This window comes from Haliotis rufescens, unplaced genomic scaffold (assembly GCF_023055435.1).
Source record: "Haliotis rufescens isolate VD_foot unplaced genomic scaffold, xgHalRufe1.0.p SCAF_18, whole genome shotgun sequence".
In the NCBI taxonomy this organism is placed as follows: Eukaryota; Metazoa; Mollusca; class Gastropoda; order Lepetellida; family Haliotidae; genus Haliotis; species Haliotis rufescens.
The window spans coordinates 26,168,325-26,192,922 of record NW_025963868.1 but is presented as its reverse complement, the minus strand read 5'-3'; the positions used below and the strand labels follow the sequence as shown (position 1 = coordinate 26,192,922).

The 24,598-nt window shown below is 40.3% G+C and overlaps 3 protein-coding genes across 3 annotated transcripts; all 3 read left to right on the top strand.

The window, feature by feature from the left end:
- Positions 1–3,257, top strand: LOC124133002 (GTP-binding protein rhb1-like). The gene is made up of 2 exons (XM_048397976.1): positions 1–525; positions 3,228–3,257. The coding sequence occupies exons 1-2, from the start codon at positions 1–3 to the stop codon at positions 3,255–3,257; spliced, it is 555 nt and encodes a 184-aa protein (XP_048253933.1).
- A 2,885-nt stretch (positions 3,258–6,142) lies between these two features.
- On the top strand, positions 6,143–18,740 carry LOC124133001 (GTP-binding protein rhb1-like). Its single transcript, XM_046497187.2, has 2 exons — positions 6,143–6,667; positions 18,711–18,740. The coding sequence occupies exons 1-2, from the start codon at positions 6,143–6,145 to the stop codon at positions 18,738–18,740; spliced, it is 555 nt and encodes a 184-aa protein (XP_046353143.2).
- Positions 18,741–21,594: 2,854 nt separating this feature from the next.
- On the top strand, positions 21,595–24,354 carry LOC124133000 (ras-like protein family member 10B). Its single transcript, XM_046497186.2, has 2 exons — positions 21,595–22,119; positions 24,298–24,354. Exons 1-2 carry the CDS (start codon positions 21,595–21,597, stop codon positions 24,352–24,354), a joined length of 582 nt encoding a protein of 193 aa, XP_046353142.2.
- Positions 24,355–24,598: the final 244 nt, after the last annotated feature.

The window sequence follows — 24,598 nt, the reverse complement described above, 5'->3', positions numbered from 1 at the left end:
ATGAGTCGCAGATTTACTCTCCACTCAGAGGTCAGCAGTATTTTAGTAGAGGAAGATAGCTTCAACCTTGCTGTTATTGGAGATAGCAGTGTAGGAAAGTCAACCTTAATCTGCAGACTCATCAAACACTGGACAGAACAGAGCAGCAAATCCCACAAGAAAAGTAAGAAACGACGTAACGCTCGAGTTGATCTTGGAATCAAAGGGCGAAATCTGACAGTCGATATTGTGGACACATCCACAACGAAGACCTGCACCTTCCCACAGGGACTCCCCTCCATTGATGTATACGTGTTGGTGTACTCGCTGGTGTGTGATGACTCCTTTGAGTCTGTGGTAGCAGCCAGGGACCAGATCCTCCAGCAAGAGGGACCTTCAGTCCCTATAGTGTTCGTGGCCAACAAGACAGACATCGCTGGCTCTGTAGATAAGACCGAGAGAATGTCCCGAGATCTGAACATTAGCTGTGAATGGGAACATGGACACGTGGAGATCTCGGCTGAGAAGGACCTTAGTGTCTTACAGGTACTGGAACAGATTATGAATCGACATCATAAACATGTTTCTGTGACTGATGAAAAAAAGACCCACTCACGTCTTTCTAAAAAGTTGCGATCAATCAGAAATTTCTTTTCAAGGAATAGACGACGTTAAAGCGGCATTTCTATTGAGGGACGTTCAGTGTCCAAAATAACACATTAACTGAAATTGTATGCATAATATATGTTCATGTCTTTTAACAATATGTCATACTCATAGTCACATAATACCAATAAATCATTGAATATTTAAATTTGAATTTGTTTTTTTAAAAGGATGTTTGATTTCTTTGAGTGGCATTTGCAAGTTGGAGTGATGAAGTAAGACGAGTTCTATGGATTAACAACTTCTTTATTACAATTAGTGCGACGTTTCGGTGTAGATCCTAACACCTTTATCAAGCAAGTGATGGATAGGGCTAAACAACATAGGTATATATACACTTATTGACATCTAAGATGTTACAGTGACTAGTTGATGGACACAGAGAGGTGATTAAGCTAATTGGAAGCCAGTGGATGACTAATGAACACAGAGTATACTAGCATAGTAAACAAGCAGACTGATGGAGATGATGGAAGCCACTGTATTATTTGGATGGACAAAGGGATTTAGCAATTAGATGTTTGATTTGTTCAAGAAGGGTACCATGTACGATGACACGCTTTAAATTAAATCACAGAATCTGACCAGTATTTTCAGTCTGTGTAATCCACAGAGGGACAGTATGTATCATGAGTTCATGAGAATCGGTGCAAATTGTATTGTCGATGTGGGCTAGTAGCGATTAGACACTTGATGTCAACAAGGCTGGATAAATGCTTGGCATGGCATGAAAAAGGGTCTTTCAGGAAATGATTGCAGTTTAAAAATGAGTGATACAAGTTTAGTCTCATGTTTCTCATTTGACAACATACCTATCTTTGAACCACTCATCATGAGAATAACTTCCAAAATGTTTCCTCAAAATGAATTTCCTATGCCTGAATGGTTTCTGTTCGTAGTACATTACATTGAAACCTATAAAGGGTGTATTTGTAAGTGGCCATGTCAATAGTTGAAATCTGTACCCAAAAAAATAAACACACGCGTCGTCTAGAAGTATCTTTCATATTTTTCAGTGTTCCATCAGGGTTGAATAGCAACCTGCTATCTGAGAGTATTTATTTCCATTTGCTGTTTCTAGATTGGACAGTTTTTAGAGAAAGATATTTTGGGGGTTCTGAAAAGGCAGTCGAAAATACCGGTGCTAGTATCTCGTGCATCAGTGAGTCTCACTGGAAAAGGCTTGTCTGAAAGGAATAGGACAGAGTTTTAGTCTAATCTTTCGTGTCCGTCACGCCCTGCCGGAGACTTGTAAAACGTTAGGTGCCGTTTACCACGGTCGAACACTTGAGCCACTTTCGGCTATTTGAAGTGGGAAGTCACATGGACTGGTATTCTACAGTTTCTTACTCATGTCACTTGCTATACACTTTAAACCACCTCCGTGGTGTATTTGATAGAACATCTACCTAAACAGCGGATAGTCAGTAGTTCAATTCCCTGACAGCTGTATACCAAAATATATGTAAAAATGTTATAATTACTTGTTACCCTTCCGGGTTTAGGGGGATTAGTCAAGAACTCGTCGGCCTGGAGTATAACGTACCCGGGTGGAGTATCAATGTTAATCTGACGCATGAACGCACGAACGCACGCACGCACGCAATAGCATTTAGGTGACGTCATAGGGGATAGGTGACGTCACGTTCAATAGTGACGTCATCTGGTTTGTTCTCTGACGTTTCCATATTTGTAAAAGTGGGTCAGTGACATTTGTGTTGATTGCAGTAAATGTTTTAAAACCGATATTGTTGTTTCTTTTTATTTGATAACAAATTCCATTTTTCGGGGCATTATCATTTGCAGAAGAAGCCAGTCTTCGTCGGGCAGTTAATTGAAGACCTCAGGCTTCTGCAAATGATGATGCCCCGTAAAATAGCGTTACCCTTATAATACTAATTGGGGCGGTCGGGTAGCCTAGTGGTTAAAGCGTTCGCTCGTCACGCCAAAGACCCTGGTTCGATTCCCGACATGGGTACAATGTGTGAAGCCAATTTCTGGTGTCCCCCGCTGTGAAATTGCTGGAATATTGCAAAAAGCTGCGTAAAACCATACTCACTCACTCACGCACTCACTACAATACTAATCAACTTAACAGACTCGCGTTGCCTCCTGACGTACAGGCATGAGCCGGTAGTTACACTTTACATTTATCACACATTCCCCTGTTTAACACACCCAGTAATGATACGTGCTTCACACTCTGTTAGGTGTTTCGATTGCAGCTTTATTCCAAACTGTCTCAGGTGTGTCACTTGACTCAGAGAAGTGACTCACTACCCCTCATTAGTTTTCAGGATGTGTGAAAGAATAAATATTGCTTTACGCCGCATCAGCAATATTACAGTTAGTCGCCTCGAGAACCAGTATGTGCATATAAAGAACTGTTATATAAGGATGATGTTATATAAGTCCGTGTGACAGTTTACTGATGCTGTGGCAACTGGCAAATTTGTAATTTTAGTGGTTGTTTCAGAAGGCGCTTGGTGATTGAAGCATAGGTTTCTTAAGGTTCTGAGGTTGGCATCGACAAAACTAAGTTTGTGAATTGTATTTTGTTTATTTCCATTTGCTGTTTCTAGATTGGACAGTTTTTAGAGAAAGATGGGTGAAAACCTCAGCAGTTCATGCCTTTTTTTATAAATGCTGTCGCAATCTTCCGTTACGTGTGTTTTCTCCCAATGTGCAAGTACTTACGTGATGTCCACACTTTTGACATTTGAAGCACCTCAAAGGGTTAGGAATGAAGATGCAAACCTTATGAATGCAATAGTCTGGTTTCACTGATTTCTATGCAGTAAGGGCAGAAAACGAAAAGATGTATGTGTTTGTTTCAACAGTCTCGTTGTCTTTTCGCATTGTGAATCGTTTGGCATATGCCACTCCTTGATCTTTCATTTCAGAAGCAATATCAATAATATCAGCAAACAATCGATCCCAGTCTCTTACAATACCTTTGCTGGTGTTCAGTGTTCTGTGAGGAGAGACCAGAACAGGGACTGCAACAAATCTATTGCCAACGGATTAGTTGCTTGTTGTTTTCCATTACATTCAAGTGATAGGGACCTTGTGTGCAAGCGTTTAATGTTCTTAACTTCTCCTGGAGTGTCATGAAGACGAAGCCAATGACAACTTGATCTTTGACTTGCAGCACCAAGAATATCCGGATGACATTCACATTGAGAAAAGTCAAAAGATAACTTTTTAACCAGATCGGCCTATACGCCACAGCCTTCTGGCACTGACATTTAGGTAATTTTTGCATTTAAGAAGTAGAGTTAAAATAAATGAACATGAATAATCAAACATTTCCATTTTACATATACACTTCCAAGTCAAATAGTGATAGAACAAGAAGAGTAAGGTGTCCATAGCATGACCAGCCAATTGATAGGTCGGGGCCTATCCTAACAACCGTCTAGGCAACATAAGGGTCACGTACAAGGGTGTATTGCGTAAAGGGACCAGTACCTCAACTACCAGAATCCCATCCTCCACCGAGGACTTCGTGTGAAAAACTTAGCAATTTTGGGGGTGAGAAACTATAGAAACTTAGGTTAATCTTTCGTTGATTGGTAATACCCTACACTGGATGAGTTCACCAGTTAACGATCGTAACGATCACATTGCCCTCGGTATCCAAAAGTACGATAGTGGCCATATTGGCGCAGGTATCAAAATGGCTCTAGTATCCTTAAGTCTGATACTGGAGATATTTCCTCACGTATCCCAAAGTCTCATAATTGTCCTATTACCTCAGATGTCTTGAAGTCTGATACTGGTCAATGACCATATTGAGCAACGCGTTGCTCTCCCTATTCGAACTTTGACCAGAGTAGCGTGGGCACTAGTGGCAGAAAGCTCACTATCTCAGCTTTCTAAGGTGTCAAAACTCTGATTCACACCTTTTAACGCGTAACGAAGATTCATCAGAAAGATGATATTTCCGGCAGCTGTCGGAAAAGTAATCAGAAATAAATGTGCAATTCTGGGTCAAGAGCTGAATGTTCTTAAAGAAGCATACATGTTTTTCCCACAAAAGATGCAAAATGGTCGCTTCCGTCAAACTAGCAATCGTGTCCTTGTCCAACTTCTTTCCATAAAGATTTGTAAAAATATATATTTTAAATATTACAAAATAGCAAAAGGCACCACTTCATCATATGACTGATACATCTTTCAAGTTTCGATCAAATATACTGAATGGCTTACGAATTCTGCCCCGGAAACGAGCCCCTTCCCCATTGGAGTCTAAGTCCAACTTCTGTCCCTAAATTTTTTAATTTTTTTAAAATTCGAAAAATCCCACGATAGATTTTCCAAGTTTCTATCAAATACACTTAATAATTTTCGATTTCTGCCCCAGTAAAGGAAATGATTTCGGACGGACGGACGGACGAACAGACAGACTGGCGTCTTATAGAAACAGTTAGCATGTGTGAATGGTACTAATGAAAGTGTATTCTATCAGTTCCATAAAGTCACAACTTTTAACAATAGTGAGAAATAAACATCTGAAAGAAACACCAGAAATTGGATGAAACAATTGTTGGGATTGAATGGAAAATAAAGTAAGTCTTCTCATGGCTAAACTTCATAATGCAAGATGAGTGACTTTAATTTCGTTGATTAGTAATGCTCTACACGAGAGGAGACCATCAGGCCATATCATTTTATAAGGTATCCCAAAGTCTTACTATATAGATCAAATTTCCTCAGGTATCCCAAAGTCTAATAAGGTCATATTTCCTCGCGTATCCAAAAGAGTAATAATTGTCATATTTCCTCAGATATTTTGAATTCAAACAATTATGGGTAAATAAAGTCACGTTAAGGGATCGACCTTATAATAAATTCAGTGATGGTGTGGTAAAATACATGAATATTTATTTTGTCACTGCTTCAAGGGGGACACAGGTGGCCAAGTCGTCTAAGGCGAAGCGATTAGCTGTGCAGAATTGCGACCCTTGGGTAATTCAGGAACCTATGATTGTTGGTTCGAAGCCCGGTTCACCCCGATCATGTTATTAGATTTGTCAGCACCATACCCGTGCTCGTGGGTTTCACCGAAGTGGTAAACGTCTGAGACCTGCATCACTTTGGGCTTTCCTCCCACGCTAAGCTGATACGCCGTGATATAACTGGAATACTGTTAAAAGTGGCATTAAAGCCAACTCACTGACTCCTTCAAGATGCAAGGCGCGAAATAGTTAAATATTAAAAAAAGGTGTTTAAACACGTTCTCTGATGAAGCGTGTGTTACTGGGTGGCAACGTGGAACAGATGTTCGCACATTTCTTGGCCAATGAGTGCAGTGCAGTACAAGTCAATACAGATACATGGTAAGGGCTGAGAGTTTTCTGATACAGTTATGGAACATGTCTACTATTTCAATTTACACACATTACCTCTATAAAAGAAAGGTATACTGCGTTACCACATCATAGTGTAGTTGTAAACCACATCACTATTGAGTATCAAGAACATTGTATCAAACATGAGTCGCAGATTTACTCTCCACTCCGAGGCCAGCAGTATTTTAGAAGAGGAAGATAGCTTCAACCTTGCTGTTATTGGAGATAGCAGTGTAGGAAAGTTAACCTTAATCTGCAGACTCATCAAACACTGGACAGAACGGAGCAGCAAATCCCACAAGAAAAGTAAGAAACGTGGTAACGCTCGAGCTGATCTTGGAATCAAAGGGCGAAGTCTGACAGTCGATATTGTGGACACATCCACAACGAAGAGCTGCACTTCCCCACAAGGACTCCCCTCCTTTGATGTATACGTGTTGGTGTACTCGCTGGTGTGTGATGACTCCTTTGAGTCTGTGGTAGCAGCCAGGGACCAGATCCTCCAGCAAGAGGGACCTTCAGTCCCTATAGTGTTTGTGGCCAACAAGACAGACATCGCTGGCTCTGTAGATAAGACCGAGAGAATGGCCCGAGATCTGAACATTAACTGTGAATGGGAACATGGACACGTGGAGATCTCGGCTGAGAAGGACCTTAGTGTCATACAGGTACTGGAACAGATTATGAAGCGACATCATAAACATGTTTCTGTGACTGATGAAAAAATGACCCACTCACGTCTTTCTAAAAAGTTGCAATCAATCAGAAATTTCTTTTCAAGGAATAGACGACGTTAAAGTGATATTTCTATTGAGGAACTTTCAGTGTCAAAAATACACATTAACTGAAATTGTATGCATAATATATGTTCATGACTTTTAACAATATGTCATACTCATAGTCACATAATACCAATAAATCATTGAATATTTAAATCTGAGTTTGTTTTTTAAAAGGATGTTTGATTTGTTCAAGAAGGGTACCATGTACGATGACACGCTTTAAGTCAAATCACAGAATCTGACCAGTATTTTCAGTCGGCGTGATCCAGAGGGACTGTCGTGTCACGAGTTCATGAGTATCGGTGCAAATTGTATGGTCGATGTGGGCTAGTAACACTTAGACACTTGATGTCAACAAGGCTATATAACTGCTTGCAATGGCATGAAAAAAGTTCTTTCAGGAAATGATTCCAGTTTAAAAATGAGTGAAACTGGTTTAATGACATGTTTCTCATTTGACAACATACCTATCTTTGAACCACTCATCATGAGAATAACGTCCAAAATGTTTCCTCAAAATGTGTTTACTATGCCTGAAGGCGTGTCTGTTCGCAGTACATTACATTGAAACCTATAAAGGATGTGTTTGTAAGTGGCCTTGTCAATAGTTGAAATCAGTACAATAAAAATGAACACACGCGTCGTCTTGTAGTATCTTTCATATTTTTCGGAGTTCCATCAGGGTTTAAATGCAACCTGCTATCTGAGAGTATATTGTCCTAACATTTTAATTGGAATGTATGTGTTTGATGTTTGATGCCACACAACACTACTCCTGCCATACGATGGGGTTCTGAAAAGGCAGTCGAAAATACCAGTGTTAGTATCTCGTGCATCAGTTAGTCTCACTGGAAAAGGCTTGTCTGAAAGGAATAGGACAGAGTTTTAGTCTAATGTTTCGTGTCCGTCACGCCCTGCCGGAGACTTGTAAAACGTTAGGTCCCGTTTACCACGGTCAAACCCTTGAGCCACTTTCGGCTATTTAAAGTGTGAAGTCAATCAGTTTTATTCAATACTTAAAAGGCCACAGGACAATAAGTACAATGCGTATTTACATGTAGGTGACGTGGTTGTTAACTAACAATTCTGTTTCTATGTGACATAGCGTGATAACCATTTGTTGACATAACATAGTATCATTAGATGAAGTTAAAAGATCTACAGGGGGCACGGGTGGCCCAGTCGTCTTAGGCGCCGCGATTCGCTCTACAGAGTTGCGTCCCTTGGGCACGCCAGAAAACTATGACTGTGGGTTCGAATCCCGGTTCGCCCCGATTATGTTTCTAGGTTTGTCAGCACCATACCCGTGCTCGTGCGTTTCACCGAAGTGGTAAACGTCTGAGACCTGCATCACTTCGGGCTTTCCTCCCACATTAAGCTGACACGCCGTGATATGACTGGAATACTGTTAAAAGCGGCGTTAAACCCAACTCACTCACTAAAAGATCTACAAACTTATGGACATTCGGGTGTACAGAATAGAAAGATGACAAATATTTATCACGTAAATGTTTGTAAGCTTGACTTACCCGGAGAAAGTGAATGAGCATATTCATATTCTGTCTCTTCTATCAGTGTGATAATAGCTACCAGTCTCTATATACAGGTTGTGAGAGGAATATCTAAATCGTGCTAGTGCAATTCTATTTTTTTTAAACTCAAGTTTACAGAGGTACGCCTCAATTTCAATATTACTTTTCATGATTCTATAATAGAAAAATTTATTTGATTTGGACAATAATTCTAACCATTACTGCAAATAGATATATTTTAGTTTCTTGGTGAAGGACATTAAAAAGAGCGGTTCTGATTCTACACACTGATTATACCACACATAATTAAAACCCGTAATAAATAATAATTATTTTACGTTTGTTACCCAATTTCGTCTTCCAGTACTGTCGTAGAGTTTGAACATATCATAGCATTTCCTAGGGTTTCTATCATTAGTCATGTTTATCAAGCGAAGCAAGTATTTAATAACTTTTAAGTAGGATTGAATATTCTGCGGATATCGTCCCGTTTCACCATATACCATTATGCTTGGACGTACTATTTTAACTCCTAAATATTTCTTGCAAACAAACAGATGTACTTTTTCATTTTGATCATGAATTTTATACCCCAGATTTCATCACCATAGTATAGTATTGGAATTATCTTTGTATCAAACATTTTAAAATATGATCTAAATGAGATGTCTCGTAGAAATGGAGACTGTCTAAATATACCAGTCCAACCCTTTTTAGCTTTGAATAGCAGCTTTATTGACGTACAGTCAAGTCTCGTTAATCCGACACTCGTTAATCCGACACTCGGCTTTATCCGACACAAATGATGGGAACCGATTGATTCAGTGCTATTTAGTCCCGTTAATCCGACATTCTCGCACTCCGACTCCGACACACCTAATTTGCAACGAATTACCGAAATCACTCATTAATCGGTCTCGTTAATCCGACACAGTGGTCAGCGTACTCCGTGGTCATCTGACCGCGAGTACACAACCCCGTGTTTTGACACGCACTGACAGACTATTTTAAGTAGATGAAGCAAGTTGTTAAGACAGTAGCACTTGCCTTTACACGAGGAAACGTGTGTCGTTGATCATGTGATAAATTCAGTGAGTAATGTCTCTATTGTTATGTATAAATGGGAAAATTATTATTAATTTTGCATAGTCATTAATTATAAATTAAGGAATGAATGAATAAACAACATAACAATATTAATATTTCGTTTTTAATGATTTTATTACAAGGTACACACGGTTATTATCTATCGTGAAGACGTCCGATTTTCGATCACAAATCACCTAATTTCGTTAATCCGACATACTCGTTAATCCGACACAATCATGTGCAACCAACGATGTCGGATTAACGAGACTTGACTGTACATTGTGAAACCATTTTTCAGTTGATGCTAGTTTTTCCCCATTTTTAAAGACTATAACTTTTGTTTTTTCTCTATTTAAAACTAACTTTGATTCTTCACAGAATTTTTCAAGTACATTAATTTCATTTTGCAAACCGATCACTGTCGTGGAGAAATGTATGACATCATCTTCGAACAGCAACAGAAATAATTCCGTAAGATCTGGATGTAACGGTATACCATGGGAGCAATTTTCTTGTATTTGAGTAGCTAATTCATTAATGAAAAAAGAAAATAGAAACGGACTCATTATACAGCCTTGTCTTAAACCTAAAGCAATAATAAAACTTTCTGACAGTTCGTTATTATTTCTCGAGCAGGCTTTGACATTGGTGTATGTACTTCTCAAAAGATTACTCATTTTCAAGCTAATTCCGTGCGATTCTAACAGTGTCCATAGTTTTGTTCTATCTACTCTGTCAAACGCCTTTGAAAAATCAACGAAAAGAGCATAAAAGTTTCCACCTCTTTTACTAAGACATTTCTCTATTAGACTCTGTAGTATAAAAATATCATCGATGGCAGAATATCCCTGCCGCAAACCAGCTTGTGCTTCACTAATTGTCCCCATTATATCTGCCCAATTCTGTAATCTTTTATTTATAATGTATATGAACAATTTACTAAAGACGCTTAAAAGTGTAATACCTCGGTAGTTATTGGTATTGTTAATATCACCATGTTTATGGGTGGGGACAATTATGCCAACCGTCCATGATTCGGGGAAATTTCCACCCTGTAGATTATGATTAAAAACAAGTGATAAATATGGCATTATGATATCTGCACAGTGTTTGAAGAATTCCGGTAGCATTTTGTCAATTCCTGGCGATTTATTGTTTTTCAAATTATCTATGCTATTCATTATTTCCTGAGAAGAAATTGAATCTAAAATGTCAGTTACGACATCATCGGTTTCATGAATTTGGTCAGACTCTGTAGTAAGTACATGGTCCATATCCATATCATTACTATTTGATTCGAAAAGAGTTTTAAAGTGAGAAACCCATTCACCTGTGCTGATATCATTGCCTTCGGAATATTTTCCTCTAAATTTTCTTAATATTGACCAGAACTGGGTTGGGTAATCTATACTGTTTGCTAAGAGTATCCTTTGTTTTGGGAAGTAGTTATTTCGTTTTTGTCTACAAATGGCATTGTACTTATTTCTTGCTGCATTATAAAGTTGTAATGATCCCTGTCTTTCAGTTGTCTAAACCTATTTAGGTACTTACACCTCTGTCGTTTCAATTCTTCACATTCTCTACCGAACCACTTATTAACCCATTCCGAGTAAATTGAACTTTTAACTTTTCTTTTCATTTCACAGGCAGCTTTTGAGATTGCCTCAACTATACAATCGATGCTCTTATTAATATTAACGGACACTTCTTCCTGTGACATGTTAAACACAGTCTGTACCTCATCTGTAAGGAAAATTTCTCTCAAAGTTTCACAGTGCTAAACAACCCAAACAAACCTATAACCAGAAACAGGGGCGGTCGGGTAGCCTAGGGGTTAAAGCGATCGCTCGTCACGCCGAAGACCCGGGTTCGATTCCCGACATGGGTACAATGTGTGAAGCGCATTTCTGGTGTCCCCCACCGTGATATTGCTGGAATATTGCTAAAAGCGGCGTAAAACCATACTCACTCACTATAATCAGAAACGCTTTCACTATGAGAACTATTGTTGCTACATGGGTGAGGATGAAACGTCCGTAAAGTCACAGAAACTGGAAGATGTGGAGAGTCAGCACGTGATGAAATCTCGAAGTCAGCTACATAGTCAAAAATAAAAGATGATGCAATTACACAATCTACAAGACTGGCACCGAGTGATCCAATAAATGTGTAATCTCTACGTCCTGAGTCGGATCCACATCTCCCATTCACGATACGTACATTGAAAATTGAACACTAATCTTGTAAAGATCTACCAAAGGCATTAATGTTCTTATCCACAGAGTAGCGTGTTTCTTTAAAATAATCTAGTATAAAGTCGTAACTCGACTGGCAATGCTTTTCTGTTTGTTCAACTAATACATCTTCAATGAAGTCAGCCTTTGTTCCTGTGCGGGCATTAAAGTCTCCGCCACAGAGAATATACAAGCATTTTCAGATGTTAAAATATTATACAGATTCTCGTGAAATATATCGATTCCGTTTTTACAATCTGCTGACATCTTAGTGTACCATGTGGAACCTTCTGGATGGATGTAAGCACATGCATATAGGAAATTGTGATCCAAACCAAACATACACTTGTCAAATACAAAGAAAATAGCATTTTATGTTATCTTAATAGAGATGAGATACTTATAAAACTTCTTTTTAATCAAAATTGTAGTTCCACCAGAGAGTCTTCCATGGTCTGCTAATTTGTCTGCACTTTTATACACATACTCATATTCAGTAAATATATCTGATAAATCAAGGTCAGTGACCCAAGTTTCTGTGAGGCCAATTATATCATACTGATGTAGGCATGGAATAACGTCATTGTCCATTAACCTCTATACAGTGGCTGTGTCATCACAGTCCTGGTTACTTTCACTGTCACTGTGAAATGTCGTAAAATTTACCTCGACACCATTCACACCTTTACCCTGGACACCATTCACACCTTTACCCTGGCCACACCCCTATTCAGTCTGTCCACTCCCGGAGCTAGCCGGTTGTGAGTGTGATCTCAGTTGTCTCCTGGTACCTCGGGAGGATTTCCGGGGCACTCGCTGCTGACTGGGTGCTGAGTTATCAGCTCTATCATCCTCCTTCTCCTCTTGCAAGGCGCCGCGATTCGCTGTGCAGAGTTGCGTCCCTTGGGCACGCCAGAAAACTATGATTGTGGGTTCGAATCCCGGTTCGCCTCAATTATGGTTCTAGGTTTGTCGGCACCATACCCGTGCTCGTGGGTTTCACCATAGTGGTAAACGTCTGAGACCTGCATCACTTCGGGCTTTCCTCCCACATTAAGCTGACACGCCGTGTTATAACTGGAATACTGTTGAAAGCGGCGTTAAACCCAACTCACTCACTCACTCACTCACTCCTTTTGCACTAATTTGTTTCCCTTATAGTAAAATCTGAAATTTGGTCTTTCAGTTCTAAGTCTACTTTACTCATTACGCTGAAGGCACTCGTGAAGAGCAACCTCCTCGTGGTGAGTGCTGGGTACCGCTAATAATAGCTCTTCCCCCGTGTGGAACCGGGGCAGACTGTTTCCACAGCACCCCATTGCTGGTCGTAAAAGGCGACCTGTTTGCCGTGGGTTGCGCCCCTGTGTCGGTGGAGGAAGGGATTCTGGTGGTCGAGGGCACTGGAGCCAGGAACAGTGTTCCTTTTGCCCAACACACCACTTTGACCCTGACTTCATCTAGACGGGTGGTAGAATGGGCCCGATTCTATCAATCGGCTGGTCACGCCATGCCCTGTGCATGGAATACTTGATAATTCAGGTGTATCTTATCTTACAGTTTTGATCAAAATATATGATGACCTTGATTGTGTAAAATAAAATTTTGCCTAGAGTCCTATGCCAGAAGGCGGTGGCTCATGGGCCAATCTGGTGATACGGACCGCTGAATTATGTGTTTTTATAGGAAAATGCCATGGGCCGAACCAGTCTGACATTCTTCCTTTTATTAACGACAGCTATTCATGTCTTTATTTCTGGAGTATAACACCCCTGCAGGGTTGTCGAGTGCCAACAGTTTGGCCATGGCGCCAAGTCCTGTCGTGGCTCTGCAGTCTGCTCCCGTTGCAGTAAGAATCATGACAGCTCTGATTTGCACAGGTGACATCAGATGTGCGAACTGCAACGGTGAGCACATGTCCTCCTCCAAACAGTGTCCAGTCTTTGAAAGAGAAACCAAAATTATAAAGATCAAATACACAAACAATATTTCCTTTTCTGATGCCAAAAAATTGGTAAAGGAACAACCTCAAAACAGTTCACGATCCAAATCTTACTCTGTCATAGTCTCCTCTCCTGAGCAAACTGTTGATCATGCTTGTCAGACAGCTATTTCCTGGGTCTCGGATAAACAGACAATGTTATATTCCACAACAGAGGAATTAACGTCATCATCTGAAACACAGACTGATATCCAATTAACCCCTCCCTCTCTGGAGCCTGAGCCGAACCACAGCCTAAGCCTGAGACTGAGCTTGAACCTCATCTGTTAAAAAGGAAAGAGAGAAAACAAATGCGTAAAAAGGAATTAAGGACCCTGAAACATCTGAAGGCGCCTTCAACAATCCCTGTCGAGGTTCACAACACCTTTGAACCTCTCGATATGGAAGTGTCTCCATCGTTGTCGTTACAGCGTAAGGGACCTTCACCCCGTTCATGTTCTCCAACTGAGCCTCCATGAGTTGCTCTCAACATTTAATACAATGGAATTGCAGAGGACTTCGAAAGAATTTTAATGAGACACAAGCACTAGTTCAAGATTTTAAGCCATCAGCTATATGTCTCCAAGAGACATATCTTAAACATACGGATACATTTGATCTGAGGCAGTATAATTGTCATCATTCTTTTTCTCCTCCGGGTGACAAAGCCACTGGAGGCTCTACTATTTTGGTCAGGCAGGACATCATACATAGTGCTGTTCCTTTAAATACTAATCTTCAAGCTGTTGCTATCCGCCTTACCTTGCACATTGCATTTACTTTGTGCTCTTTGTATATTCCACCTTCATCTGCACTTTGACAGTCTGACCTTCAGCATTTATATGATCAGCTCCCAAAGCCGTGCATCATCATGGGCGATTTAAATGGGCACAATCCTCTATGGGGAAGTACGACTACAAACAATAAGGGGAAAGTTATTGAGAATTTTCTATCTGATAATAATTTATGTTTATTTAATGACGATTCCAGCACCTATTTACATCCTGCCACAGGAACTTACTCTGCACTCGATCTGTCCCTCACTGAATCAGAAGGTTTACCAATGAGTGCATTAACATGATTTTGGTTTGAGAGGTCGTTTACCTCATTTTATAGCACAATTTTAAACAGACAGACAATTTCAAGTCCGAGTGGGTACCACCCTGTCTGACCATTATAATCAGGATCAGGGTGTCCCACAAGGCAGTATTTTATCTGTCACCTTGTTTAGTATTAAAATAAATAGTCTGTCCAACGTTTTAAGTGATTCGGTGGTTGGATCACTTTTTGTCGATGATTTTAATATTTCTTGTTGTGGTAAAAATATGCATACCATAGAGAGGCAGTTACAAATCTGTCTCAATAAAATTCACAAGTGGTCTCTTGAAAATGGATTTAATTTTTCTAAATCAAAAACTAATTGTATACATTTCTGCAGAAAATATAAGACGCATAAAGACCCTGAACTATTTTTGAATGGCACCCCTATCAAAGTGGTAAAGGAGGCCAAGTTCTTGGGCCTTATTTTTGACAGCCATCTAAATTTCTTTCCGCATATAAAATACCTTAAAGCTTAATGTCTGAAGGCACTCAATTTATTGAAAGTAGTTTCTAATTCTAAGTGGGGAGAGGATCAGACAACCCTCTTACACTTGTATAGATCACTGATCCGTTCAAAACTTGATTACGGCTCCATCGTCTATGTTGGAGCCTGTAAAAGTATTTTTTTTAAAACTTGATACCATCCATCACCAAGGACTGAGGCTTTGCCTTGGAGCCATTCGCACTTCTCCTATTCCAAGTCTGTCTGTTGAAGCGGATGAGCCTTCTCTTAAACCACGCCGTCTGAAACTATCTTTACAGTACATCACTAAATTATATTCCAATCAGTCAAATCCAGCTTTTAATTGCGTATTTAATCCACTTTACGAAGATATTTACAATAAGAAAACATCTCTTGTTCCACCACTAGGAATAAGAATTAAATCAGTCGTTTCTGCTGCGAACATTAACTTTCAGGATATAGCTCCCACACAACCTTTTTCATCGCCTCCTTGGCAAATGGTAAGGCCAAATGTAGAACTCACATTAACTAGTCTGAAGAAATCTGAAACGAATCCACTAATTTATAAACAAGAATACAATCAATTACGAAACACTTATAACCCTTATAAATCTATATTTACAGATGGATCCACCGTCATTGGATCCAGAACAATATCACCAAGAATACCAGATAATAGTTCAATCTTCACTGCTGAAGCAAACGCAATTTTAACAGCACTAAAATATATTAAAAATCAATCCAAATATAAAGAATTCATTATTTTTACAGATTCACTATCGTGCCTTCAGGCTATTAAAAATATGTCTTGCAAACATCCATTTTTAAATATCGCCAGTGACTGAAGGGATGATATAAGTACAGCCAGGATCCATGCAGGAAGCAAAGGCACTGTAAGTCCCCATGGTCCCTTGTATGGTGATCTCCCTTTAGTTACTGACGATCTCTAGCCCATTTTTATATTGTGTTGTTAATTCTTTCTGCTTTTATATGTTCCTCAACTAGTTTTACTACACTCTGTCATATTCTAGTTATTGTACTGTCCTTTGATGACAGGTTTTTATAAAGTATATATACTTATATGTTATTAATGTATGAATTCTCGTCACGATATGGCTGAAATATTGCCGATGTGACGTTAAATATTAACTCACTCACTCACTCATTACGCTGAAACAGTGTAAGATCATTAGCGATCCCAATGCCTTGTTCTTTCAGCGCTGACCTAAGTTTTACAGATCGCCACTTATCTTCCCACTGACACATTTTAACTATGACGGGGCTTATTTTGTCAGTTCGCTTCGTAGATATTCTAGCTATGGGCTATTTCGATATCCCTGGGAACAAGTGGAGCCATGTCTTTTGTGACTCTAGCCTAATTAAGAATATCTAATACTTTATTTTGACACTCAGATTAGGTTTCATTAGGCGACTCACTCACACCATACATCACCATGTTGTTCCGTCTGCTTCTGCGTTCTTGATCCTCACCTCCTGCGTCTAAATCCTTGTACGTGCTGACCAGTTCATCACATCTGTAACTAACAGCATCAGTGTCAAGTCTGTGGACATCTAAATGGCCATTGATATCTGATACCTCATGTCTTAAATCGCGGAGTTCGGACTTGAGAGATTTTACGTCCTCCTTCATTGACTTGATTTCAGTGTAGAGTTTACTTTCTGATTCTTTTATTTTATTGTAGATTTTGTCTTCTGACTATTTTTTTTGTTTTAAAATTACGTTCTTCATTTTATCAAGTTCTGTAGTCAAAGGCCCAGGATTCATCTCAACATCGCCGGATCTGATTATAAGCAACGGTATGGATACATTAGCAGTGGCAAGTGTCTCATGTTTTCGATATGTAACCAAACTGGTTCCCATGGGGGTGGGGGGTGGGGGGGGGGGGGGGGGGGGGGGGGACACACAGACCTCATCTGGGGTACACAAGTTTGAAGGGAGTATCAACATAGGTACAGCCTGTGGGGTCCACACTGCTGCAGCAGAGTCACATATACACACAAGAGACCAGATGGACATACTCAACAGTAGTCTATATCCCATCTCGGTATAGAGCGTCCATTGAGAATGGGGCGTGTACGTATGTATAGTTTCAACTTGCCTTGTTCTTTGGGAGGTGTAAATCGGCCAATCCGTCGTCTCCAGGCATCAATACTGACCCCCATCTTTCCACCAATGTCTTCCTTGCTCCCAATTACTCAAAATTTCAAGTCAATATTGATAATTTTCTCGGAGCTTGGACAACCGCGTCCCTGTTAGAAGGATAGATAAGTCACATGGACTGGTATTCTACAGTTTCTTACACATGTCACTTGCTATACACTTTGAACCACCTCCGTGGTGTATTTGATAGAACATCTACCCAGACAGCGGATAGTCAGTAGTTCAATTCCCTGACCGCTGTATACCAAAATATATGTAAATATGTTATAATTACTTGTTACCCTTCCGGGTTTAGGGGGATTAGTCAAGAACTTGTCGGCCTGGAGTATAACGTACCCTGGTGGGTTATCACGAACGCACGCACGCACGCAATAGCATTTAGGTGACATCATAGGGGATAGGTGACGTCACGTTCAATAGTGTCGTCATCTGGTTTGTTCTCTGACGTTTCCATATTTGTAAAAGTGGGTCAGTGATATTTGTGTTGATTGCAGTAAATGTTTTAAAACCGATATTGTTGTTTCTTTTTATTTGATAACAAATTCCATTTTTCAGGGCATTATCATTTGCAGAAGAAGCCAGTCTTTGTCGGGGAGTTAATGGAAGACATCGGGCTTCTGCAAATGATGATGCCCTGAAAAATAGCGTTACCCTTATAATACTAATTGGGGCTGGGTAGCCTAGTGGTTAAAGCGTTCGCTCGTCACGCCGAAGACCCGGGCTCGATTCCCGACATGGGTACAATGTGTGAAGCCCATTTCTGATGTCCCCCGCTGTGATATTGCTCGAATATTGCTAAAAGTGGCGTAAAACCATACTCACTCACTCACTCACTCACTCACTATAATACTAATCAACTAAACAGACTCGCGTTGCGTCCTGACGTACAGGCATGAGCCGGTAGTTACACTTTACATTTATCACACATTCCCTAATTTTAACACACCAAGTAATGATACGTGCTTCACACTCTCTTAGGTGTTTCGATTGCAGCTTTATTCCAAACTGTCTCAGTGTGTCACTTGACTCAGAGAAGTGACTCACTACTCCATAATAGTTTTCAGGATATGTGAAAGAATAAATATTGCTTTACGCCGCATCAGCAATATTACAGTTAGACGCGTCAAGAACCAGTATGTGCATATAAAGAACTGTTATATAAGGATGATGTTATATAAGTCCGTGTGACAGTTTACTAATGCTGTGGCAACTGGCAAATTTTTAATTTTAGTGGTTGTTTCAGAAGGCGTTCTGGTGATTGAAGCATAGGTTTCTTTAGGTTCTGAGGTTGGCATCGACAAAACTAAGTTTGTGAGTTGTATTTTGTTTATTTCCATTTGCTGTTTCTAGATTGGACAGCTTTTAGAGAAAGATGGGTGATAACCTCAGCAGTTCATGCCTTTTTTAAATGCTGTCGCAATCTTCCGTTACGTGTGTTTTCCTCCAATGTGCAAGTATTCACGTGATGTCCATACTTTTGTCATTTGAAGCACCTCAAAGGGTTAGGAATGAAGATACAAACCTTATGAATGCCATAGCCTGGTTTGACTGATTTGTGTGCAATAGGAGCAGTCTCTTTGTCTTTTCGCATTGTGAATCGTTTGGCATATGCCACTCATTGATTTTTCATTTCAGGAACAATATCAATAATATCAGCAAACAATCGATCCCAGTCTCTTACAATACCTTTGCTGGTGTTCAGTGTTCTGTGAGGAGAGACCAGAACAGGGACTGCAACAAATCTATTGCCAACAGATTAGTTGCTTGTTGTTTTCCATTATATTCAAGTGATAGGGACCTTGTGTGCAAGCGTTTAATGTTCTTAACTTCTTCTGGAGTGTCATGAAGACGAAGCCAATGACAACTTGATCTTGGACTTGCACTACCAAGGATATCCGGATGACATTCACATTGAGAAAAGTCAAAAGATAACTTTTTAACCAGATCGGCCTATGCGCCACAGCCTTCTGGCACTGACATCTAGGTAATTTTTCCATTTAAGAGGTAGAGTTAAAATAAATGAACATGAATAATCAAACATTTCCATTTTGCATATACACTTCCAAGTCAAATAGTGATAGAACAAGAAGAGTAAGGTGTCCATAGCATGACCAGCCAATTGATAGGGCGGGCCCTATCCTAACAACCGTCTAGGCAACATAAGGGTCACGTACTGGGGTGTATTGCGTAAAGGGACCAGTACCTCAACTTCCAGAATCCCATCCTCTACCGAGGACTTCGTGTGAAAAACTTAGCAATTTTGGGGGTGAGAAACTATAGAAACTTAGGTTAATCTTTCGTTGATTGGTAATACCCTACACTGGATGAGTTCACCAGTTAACGATCACAACGATCACATTGCCCTCGGTATCCAAAAGTATGATACTGGTCATATTGGCGCAGGTATCAAAATGGCTCTAGTATCCTTAAGTCTGATACTGGAGATATTTCCTTACGTATCCCAAAGTCTCATAATTGTCCTATTACCTCAGATGTCTTGAAGTCTGATACTGGTCAATGACCATATTGAGCAACGCGTTGCTCTCCCTATTCGAACTTTGACCAGAGTAGCGTGGGCACTAGTGGCGGAAAGCTCAATATCTCAGCTTTCTAAGGTGTCACAACTCTGATTCACACCTTTTAACGCGTAACGAAGATTCATCAGAAAGATGATATTTCCGGCAGCTGGCGGTAAAGTAACCAGAAATAAATGTGCAATTCTGGGTCAAGAGTTGAATGTTCTTGAAGAAGCATACATGTTTTTCCCACAAAAGATGCACCATGGTCGCTTCCGTGAAACTAGCAATCGTGTCCTTGTCCAACTTCTTTCCATAAGGATTTGTAAAAATATATATTTTAAATATTACAAAATAGCAAAAGACACCACTTCAGCATATGACTAATACATCTTTCAAGTTTCAATCAAATATACTGAATGGCTTACGAATTCTTCCCCGGAAATGAACCCCATCCCCAATGGAGTCTATGTCCAACTTCTGTCCCTAAAAATTAAAAAAATTAAAAAATTTGATAAATCCCATGATAGATTTTCCAAGTTTCTATCAGATACACTTAATAGTTATTCGATTTCTGCCCAAATAAAGGAAATGATTACGGACAGACAGACAGACAAACGGACGGACGAATAGACAGACACAGTTAGCATGTGTGAATGGTACTAATGAAAGTGTATTCTATCAGTTCCATAAAGTCACAACTTTTAACAATAGTGAGAAATAAACATCTGAAAGAAACACCAGAAATTGGATTAAACAATTGTTGGGATTGAATGGAAAATAAAGTAAGTCTTCTAATGGCCCAAACTTCACAATGCAAGATGAGTGACTTTAATTTCGTTGATTAGTAATGCTCTACACGAGAGGAGACCATCAGGCCATATCATTTTATAAGGTATCCCAAAGTCTTACTATATAGATCAAATTTCCTCAGGTATCCCAAAGTCTAATAAGGTCATATTTCCTCGCGTATCCAAAAGAGTAATAATTGTCATATTTCCTCAGATATTTTGAATTCAAACAATTATGGGTAAATAAAGTCACGTTAAGGGATCGACCTTATAATATATTCAGTTATGGTGTGGTAAAATATATTAATATTTATTTTGTCACTGCTTCAAGGGGGACACAGGTGGCCAAGTCGTCTAAGGCGCCGCGATTAGCTGTGCGGAATTGCGACCCTTGGGTAATTCAGGAACCTATGATTGTTGGTTCGAAGCCCGGTTCGCCCCGATCATGTTATTAGATTTGTCAGCACCATACCCGTGCTCGTGGGTTTCACCGAAGTGGTAAACGTCTGAGACCTGCATCACTTTGGGCTTTCCTCCCACACTAAGCTGATACGCCGTGATATAACTGGAATACTGTTAAAAGCGGCATTAAACCCAACTCACTGACTGCTTCAAGACGCAAGGCGCGAAATAGTTAAATATTAAAAAAAGGTGTTTAAACACGTTCTCTGATGAAGCGTGTGTCACTGGATGGCAACGTGGAACAGATATTTGCACATTTCTTGGCCAATGAGTGCAGTGCAGTACAAGTCAATACAGATACATGGTAAGGGCTGAGAGTTTTCTGATAGAGTTATGGAAACAAGTTATGTCTACCATTTCAATTTACACACATTACCTCTATAAAAGAAAGGTATACTGGTATACCACATCATAGTGTAGTTGTAAACCACATCACTATTGAGTATCAAGAACATTGTATCAAACATGAGTCGCAGATTTACTCTCCACTCAGAGGTCAGCAGTATTTCAGAAGAGGAAGATAGCTTCAACCTTGCTGTAATTGGAGATAGCAGTGAAGGAAAGTTAACCTTAATCTGCAGACTCATCAAACACTGGACAGAACAGAGCAGCAAATCCCACAAGAAAAGTAAGAAACGTGGTAACGCTCCAGCTGATCTTGGAATCAAAGGGCGAAGTCTGACAGTCGATATTGTGGACACATCCACAACGAAGAGCTGCACCTTCCCGCAGGGACTCCCCTCCTTTGATGTATACGTGTTGGTGTACTCGCTGGTGTGTGATGGCTCCTTTGAGTCTGTGGTAGCAGCCAGGGACCAGATCCTCCAGCAAGAGGGACCTTCAGTCCCAAACGTGTTCGTGGCCAACAAGACAGACATCGTTGGCTCTGTAGATAAGACCGAGAGAATGTCCCGAGATCTGAACATTAGCTGTGAATGGGAACATGGACACGTGGAGATCTCGGCTGAGAAGGACCTTAGTGTCATACAGGTACTGGAAGAGATTATGAAGCGACGTCATAAACATGTTTCTGTGACTGATGAAAAAAAGACCCACTCACAGCTTTCTAAAAAGTTGCGATCAATCAGAAATTTCTTTTTAAGGAATAGACGACGCTTAAGTGGCATTTCTATTGAGGGACGTTCAGTGTCCAAAATAACACATTAACTGAAATTGTATGCATAATATATGTTCATGTCTTTTAACAATATGTCATACTCATAGTCACATAATACCAATAAATCATTGAATATTTAAATTTGAATTTGTTTTTTAAAAGGATGTTTGATTTGTTCAAGAAGGGTGCCATGTACGATGACACGCTTTAAGTCAAATCACAGAATCTGACCAGTATTTTCAGTCTGTGTAATCCAGAGGGACTGTCGTGTCACGAGTTCTTGAGTATCGGTGCAAATTGTATGGTCGATGTGGGCTAGTAACACTCAGACACTTGATGTCAACAAGGCTAGATAACTGCTTGCAATGGCATGAAAAAAGTTCTTTCAGGAAATGATTCCAGTTTAAAAATGAGTGATACTGGTTTAATGATATGTTTCTCATATGACAACGTACCTATCTTTGAACCACTCATCATGAGAATAACGTCCAAAATGTTTCCTCAAAATGTGTTTACTATGCCTAAAGGCGTGTCTGTTCGTAGTACATTACACTGAAACCTATAAAGGGTGTATTTGTAAGTGGCCTTGTCAATAGTTGAAATCAGTACAATAAAAATGAACACACGCGTCGTCTTGTAGTATCTTTCATATTTTTCGGAGTTCCATCAGGGTTGAAATGCAACCGGCTATCTGAGAGTATATTGGCCTAACATTTTAATTGGAATGTATGTGTTTGATGTTTGATGCCACACAGCACTACTCCTGCCATACGATGGGGTTCTATGAAGGCAGTCGAAAATACCAGTGCTAGTATCTCGTGCATCAGTTAGTGTCACTGGAAAAGGCTTGTCTGAAATGAATAGGACGGAGTTTTAGTCTAATCTTTCGTGTCCGTCACGCCTTGTCGGATACTTGTAAAACGTTAGGTGCCGTTTACCACGGTCGAACCCTTGAGCCACTTTTGGCTATTTGAAGTGTGAAGTCAATCAGTTTTATTCAGTACTTAAAAGGCCACAGGCCTACAGTACAATGCGTATTTACATGTAGGTGACGTGGTTGTTAACTAACAATTCTGTGATCCAATAAATGTGTTATCTCCACGTCCTGAGTCTGATCCAAATCTCCCATTCATGATATGTACGTTGAAAATTGAACACGAATCCAGTAAAGATCTACCAAAGGCATTAATGTTCTTATCCACAGAGTAGCTTGTTTCTTTAAAATAATCTAGTATAAAGTCGTTACTCGACTGGCAATGCTTTTCTGTTTGTTCAACTAATACATCTTCAATGAAGTCAGCCTTTGTTCCTGTGCGGGCATTAAAGTCTCCGCATACACATACTTATATTCAGTAAATATATCTGATAAATCATGGTCAGTGACCCAAGTTTCCGTGAGGCCAATTATATCATACTGATGTAGGCATGAAATAACGTCATTGTCCATTAACCTCTATACAAGTCGTGAAACGTTCCAAAAAATGAATCTAACAGTGGCTGTGTCATCACAGTCCTGGTTACTTTCACTGTCATTGTGAAGTGTCGTAAAATTTACCTGGACACCATTCACACCTTTGCCCTGGCCACACCCCTATTCAGTCTGTCCATTCCCGGAGCTAGCCGGTTGTGAGTGTGATCTCAGTTGTCTCCTGGTACCTCGGGAGGATTTTCGGGGCACTCGCTGCTGACTGGGTGCTGAGTTATCAGCTTTATCCTCCTCCTTCTCCTCTTGCAAGGCGCCGCGATTCGCTGTGCAGAGTTGCGTCCCTTGCGCACGCCAGAAACCTATGATTGTGGGTTCGAATCCCGGTTCGCCTCAATTATGTTTCTAGGTTTGTCAGCACCATACCCGTGCTCGTGGGTTTCACCGTAGTGGTAAACGTCTGAGACCTGCATCACTTGGGACTTTCCTCCCACATTAACCTGACATGCCGTGTTATAACTGGCATACTGTTGAAAGCGGCATTAAACCCAACTCACTCACTCACTCCCTCATTCCTCTTGCACTAATTTGTTTCCCTTATAGTAAAATCTGAAATTTGGTCTTTCAGTTCTTAGTCTACTTGGCACTCGTGAAGAGCAACCTCCTCGTGGTGAGTGCTTCGTAGCGCTGATAGCTCTTCCCCCGTGTGGAACCGGGGCAGAATATTTCCACAGCACCCCATTGCTGGTCGTAAGAGGCGACCAAAGTGGGCAGCCCGTTTGCCGTGGGTTGCGTCCCTGTGTCGGCGGAGGACGGGAGTCTGGTAGTTGAGGGCCCTGGTTCCTGGAACTGTGTTCCTTTGCCCAACACACTACTTCGACCCTTACTTCGCCTAGACGGGTGGTAAGATGGGCCCGGTCTTATCAATC